This window comes from Lactuca sativa, chromosome 9, assembly GCF_002870075.4.
Source record: "Lactuca sativa cultivar Salinas chromosome 9, Lsat_Salinas_v11, whole genome shotgun sequence".
NCBI classification, from domain to species: domain Eukaryota; kingdom Viridiplantae; phylum Streptophyta; class Magnoliopsida; order Asterales; family Asteraceae; genus Lactuca; species Lactuca sativa.
Window position 1 is genome coordinate 137,629,790 of NC_056631.2, and position 5,515 is coordinate 137,635,304.

At 34.9% G+C, this 5,515-nt stretch overlaps 1 protein-coding gene and 1 long non-coding RNA gene across 3 annotated transcripts; one reads left to right on the top strand and one right to left on the bottom strand.

Annotated features, from left to right (window-relative positions):
• The first annotated feature begins 237 nt into the window (after positions 1 to 237).
• Positions 238 to 1,711, top strand: LOC128128603 (uncharacterized). 2 transcript variants are annotated; one of them, XR_008226602.1, is made up of 4 exons: positions 238 to 441; positions 715 to 777; positions 1,442 to 1,509; positions 1,601 to 1,711. It is a non-coding gene; the product is annotated as an uncharacterized LOC128128603 (long non-coding RNA). The 2 variants fall into 2 exon arrangements; XR_008226603.1 differs by having other exon boundaries at positions 1,469 to 1,509.
• Positions 1,712 to 3,172: 1,461 nt separating this feature from the next.
• On the bottom strand, positions 3,173 to 3,866 carry LOC111879350 (AP-2 complex subunit alpha-1-like). Its single transcript, XM_023875790.3, has 5 exons — positions 3,846 to 3,866; positions 3,696 to 3,761; positions 3,522 to 3,628; positions 3,345 to 3,449; positions 3,173 to 3,263 (listed from the first exon to the last, which is right to left on the bottom strand). The coding sequence occupies exons 1-5, from the start codon at positions 3,864 to 3,866 to the stop codon at positions 3,173 to 3,175; spliced, it is 390 nt and encodes a 129-aa protein (XP_023731558.2).
• Positions 3,867 to 5,515: the final 1,649 nt, after the last annotated feature.

Sequence of the window (5,515 nt, forward strand, 5' to 3'; positions counted from 1 at the left end):
ATCAAAGGGGTACAGTTTAGAGTGATTTCCATATCAAGTAGAACAGTAGCTCCATTAAAGTCAAGGTCTCGAAACTCCATGGTCAATCACCATCAACATTCTACTTCTTTATTTGTTCCAGAGGTTTGTCTTCCTTTATTACGAGTTTTATAACCTTTTTAATCAAACTCAATTATCCCTCGATACCTAATTTTATCTTTTGCGTTGTTGCTTCTGCTCTGTTCTTCTTGAAACCTCCCCACACTCTCATGTCGAAACATAATTTATGATATCAAGTTGGAAATCAATAGAAATGGCTATGAAGGTCGGTTGGGTTGGACGATTCTCTGGAGGATGAGAGAGATTTGGACATGGCAGATCGTAGGGCTACAGAGATTGAGCTTGATACCATGGAGGGTTTTGCGTCAAGGGAAAAGCTCCACCATCATCTCAACGACCAAGGTTGGTTAGGGTTTCTGTTTTTTCTTTTTCTCCTTCCCCAGTTGAAAATTCTCTTTGGTATGTGCTAGTTCTCTCTCCAGTTTCTCATTTTTTAAGATTAATTGTTAGTGGAAATAGGTTTTAGATTCATTGAAATGTTCTCTTTTGCTTCCTTTTCTCTAATGAGCATTATCTGTTCTATTTCATATCTAATTTATATGGTCTGATTCTCTTTTTGTTTATTGGGTTTTATGTGTTAATCTGTGATAAAAATAAGTTCACTTTTTTGTGCAGGTTTCTTGACTTGAAGTTTAGTTTGTCTATCATATTTAGAGATAATAAACGAGTCTCTGGGAGGTATGCAATGAGCTTTAAGTAGGTCAATTAATAGATCCCATGAATCCAAGTGCACCACTTGCATGAGTTGGATGAAGTTGTGGGTTACATGAGCCTGTGTTACCCTTTTGGGCTAACTGCCTCGGTTCTGTTTGGAAGACATCATAAGGCCATATTACAATCTCCAAAAAAAACTTTCCTTGTTCTTCTTTGCTTTAACTTCATCAGCCTCCAGATCTAATATTAATTTTTCTCTTAGATTCAGAAATTGATAAATCTCTTAAACAAGGTTTATCCCATTTTTTTCTTCAGTAGTGTAGAAAGACATGTTGCCAATGTATACGGTTGTTGAATTTTGGAGTGCGTGTTCATATTCTTATTGTGTTCCTGGAAACCTTTTGTCACGATACACTGAAATCTTTGTTGGATCCTGTAACATTAACATAGGTAATGAATAGAATGCACACTGATAAGTGATATTGGTAATTTAGTAATTTTAAAAATAGGAAAAATATTGGATATTACCTTAAACAGCAACGCCATTGCACCTTATCTGAAAATGAACACAAGTAGTATATTGTGTTGTTACTCTCGAGTTAATAGTTACACATGCTTATAGAAACAAATCTGATGATGTTTAAATTAGTATGACTATCACATTTGTTGCATGAAATTTTTCTTACAGAACCAACTCTGATGATGTTTAAATTAGATGAGAAGCTGAAGTTGATAGAATCTCGTCTGGAAAGCAAAGTATTTACTAAACCACCTCAATACTCAACCCCTTTTACATTGTTTTCATCATATTGTTACATATAACAAGATACACTTTTTGTTATTGTAGAATTGAGGGCCCACTTCAGGCTTACATCCTCGTTGACGTACATCACGTGATATTCCTCCGGTGTGGAGTTAAGAATTTGGGGGTTTCTTTCAAGAAGCAAGTAAAATGTACAGAAACTAAAGTTTACTTGGTCTCAAATTCTTCTTGCCCAGGTTGTTTTTCTTCCCTCATTGTACTTTTAGTTTTCCCGCATCTTCTTATAGTTCCGAGATGCTTTCCATGTGCTTATAAGCTTGCTGGTGTTTACAAACTTATTGGCACGCATAAACTCATTTATATCTTGTAATCAGCTTCATGTTTAATAAGAAAATATATTGCGCATTTTGATTGTAGTCTGAGGCTTGTAAGGTTTTCAGGTCATATTGAATTAAAACTGCATAGGCTAAGTTGATGAACTGTTGTGAAGTGTATGTTGCTTTACGCTAATATATGTTTATGTTTTCAGGTTCCAATGGCTCCAAAACAGCCAAACACAGGACTCTTTGTGGGTCTAAATAAAGGGCATGTTGTCACCAAGAAGGAATTAGCACCTTGTCCTTCCGACAGAAAAGGGGTAAGTAACAAATCATGATATCTAAATTGTGTTGAGTTTCTTTTGGTTAAATTAATGGTTGTGTTTGTTTGGATTATATATAGAAAACAAGCATAAGATCACACTTCGTGAGAAACCTTATCATGTATATTTGAGCTCTTTTGTCTTTAAAATAAAGGGCTTTGAATCATACCTTGAGCTATAGAACTCAAGGCCTATGATTCTGTTTTCCATCAGATCTATAGTCATATTGTAAAAATCATACCTTGAGCTATAGAACTCAAACGGACCCCAAACCAGTTCCCAAAGTTCACAAATTGAGTTGGCTAACTTTCTTAAGCAGGCCAACCTCACTGGTAAGGACTTTATCTATGTGCAAGAATGGAATCTTTGCTGTTAGGTCTGATTCGGGTCTGTTCTGATATGTCATTTTGTTTTCATCATTTATAAGGCTTGGAAAAGGATCCAGAGTGATTCCAAGTTTCTATATGTTCCTGATATTATGAATTTAAGATCTGGAGCAGATGGGGTGTTATTTCCAATTATAAATTGGTTAGAATTGATCCAGACTCCAGATCAGTGGGCAGTCACCAGCTTTTACTAGTGTTGTGATTGTCTACAATGTGAATTTTATATCCGGAGCTTGGGAAATGCTTTTCATTCAATTCCAACTCTGAGACTTTCATTTGTATGTCCTTTACTTCTCTGAATTTTGGTATGGACGAATTCTACTTACAAGTTGGGTAGAATTGGCCAACCTCACTTGACTGTCTTGTTGGAGACAGAAGTGATACACCTTTTTGTAAAATTCATATTTAATTCATCCTTTGGAGTTAGAAGGAGTTCTTTATAGTTCTGGAATCCTGAATAATCATAGTTTCCTATAAAATTTAGTTAAAGCTATGTTTCTGTTTTAGATTTTGGAGTAAATCCATTTTGAACAGCAGGTCTGTTTTAGAGACCTTGCTGTGATTGCTCTTTTCTCAACTCATAGCTTCATTACTTCTCCTTTCTAACCTTTAGTCCTTCTAAGATGGGTTTTAAAATTTTAAAATTTTTGCAAGTGTGCTATTGAAAATGAATAGCTGTACAGCTCTTTGTTGTATCTCAGTATCAATGCATGTTTCATATCTGTCAATGTGTGTGAAATTAAATATTATCAAATTTTGCATATACAAAAAAAAGTGTAGCTCCTATTTATTATAAACTCACTTGCTGAATATTGCCCAGATCTGGTTTTGTAATTCGGGATCTGGTGGTTGAGAGTGCATCAAAATCTTTGCGTATGTTGAGAGAAGAATGGATATTGTTGGAGTCCTGTAGAAACAAAAAAAAAATAGATGATGATCACAAAAGAAAACATAGATGTATAGAAATAGAAATACTCACGATACAGTAGGAAGCTTCTCATGTATAATGACAAAAATGTCCTTTGGGCTACACCCAGGTCGTCTGGCCAAAAGATGGCTGTATTCTCCAAGCAGATAAGCGCTAAACTGCATAATGACATCAGCATATAGTTGTCTATATTTGTGTAGGAAATATAAGATATAATCTACATACCTTCACCATTGTCTCAGGTATTGCAGGCTTATCAAGATATTCTCTAGCTTTGAGAGCTGCATAAGGCTAATGATTAAAAAAAGAAAAGTGAGTCAGTAGTAAGTCCTATGAACTTTAATAATGCAGATACCAATCTACATTCTACAATACCAAATTAATTAGAATATTCATGAATCAGAATGGAGATTCTAAAGATCATCATCCAAATGCACCAAAATTTAGAGTAAGATCGAACCACTATTAATGAAGGTATTCTACTAGGCTAGGATGCTTGTTGTTTGGATATGGAGCCATGGAAGAACTTGGACCCTTCCGTGTTAACAGTGATGGAAAAACATTCTACCCCAACCACTATGCATGGAACAATGGTAACAAAAATTCCTTTAATTACTATGTCTCATTCACATCACTTATAATCTTAGTCCCTGTCTTGCAGGTGCATGCCTAACCCTATAAAACCTTTGCTTTTGAGGTACTAACTGTTTTCTCCTGGAATTTTTTTTGCCTGAGATTTTTTGCTGCCAGCTATCCCTTCGGGACCACTCTTATGTATTATGTTAAAAGCACCAATTCAGAAATTTGCTGATTATGTAAGTCAGCTTTCCTCTTCCTTTTTGCTTTTTATTATTTATGCACCCTTATGCCACAAATCTCTTTATTTATCATACTAAATATGCAACCATCCCTTATTTTACTCCTAACTTGTTGTATAATTCATTCATGTCAGCTACATATATGTTGCATAAAATAAATTGGTAAAAGTAGACATGTGAATTATGCATCTGTTATCTCAAATCTTACATTTATTTTTATTTCTGTTATTGTTTTTTCCAGCTTTTAGGTGTTGGTGTCAAGCTTGTTGGCAATACAGTGTGGAGTACCCTCTTTCATCAATTCTTAATAGTGATGTCACGTGAGAAATCATTTTTCTTTTTGTTAAACAAGTCTTTATTATCATGTATTAGGTCATACCATGGGTAAAAACAGCCTTGCCCCTGGTTCCGGGGTTGTCACAAAATACTTGACTTTTTAACTTTGTTTGTGGTTTCATTTAGTAATAATCCTTCTGAGGGGGTGTTTGTTGGGCTGCTTCTTTCAATGTCATTAACAACAGTGGTAAGTAAAATCTTACTACTATGAACCTCTTTTGCTTAAACCTACCTTATTGACCTGTAGCTGATTAAACATTAAATTAATTATGCAGGTTTTGAAGTTTTTGATGGAAAAGAATAGTGTTAATGCTCTTCATAGAAAAGTATGTTGGTATTTTAGGAAATTTGGCTAATAATTTAGTTAATTATATAAAAAATGTTGAAATCTTACATTTGTCTACTATTGGAATGATTATTTGTAGTATTACATTTGTCTACTATTCGAATGATTATTTGTATAACATTAACTTTTGTGCAATGCATTGTATTATTTGTATATGGTATTTTATTTTCCATTATGTGACATAAAATGCAAATTTAATATGAAAATAAGTAAATCCATAAATATATTTTTTTTTTAATTTAAAATTACGATACGCAAAAATGTGTGTCATCTTCATTTATGACATGACCTTTCTTGACAGGGGCTTTCTTGATACGCATTGCGTGTCATTAACACGCGCGTCGTAAGGTTACGACACGCGAATGCGTGTCGTCTTCCTTTATGACAGGGCCTTCCTTGATACGCATTGCGTGTCGTAACCGCGCGTCGTAAATGCGTGTCGTAAATGCGCGTCGTAAATGCGCGTCGTCTCTAGACGACGCGCAAATGCGCGTCGTCTATCTTTATGACATGGCCTTCCTTGACACGCATTTGCGCGTCGTCTG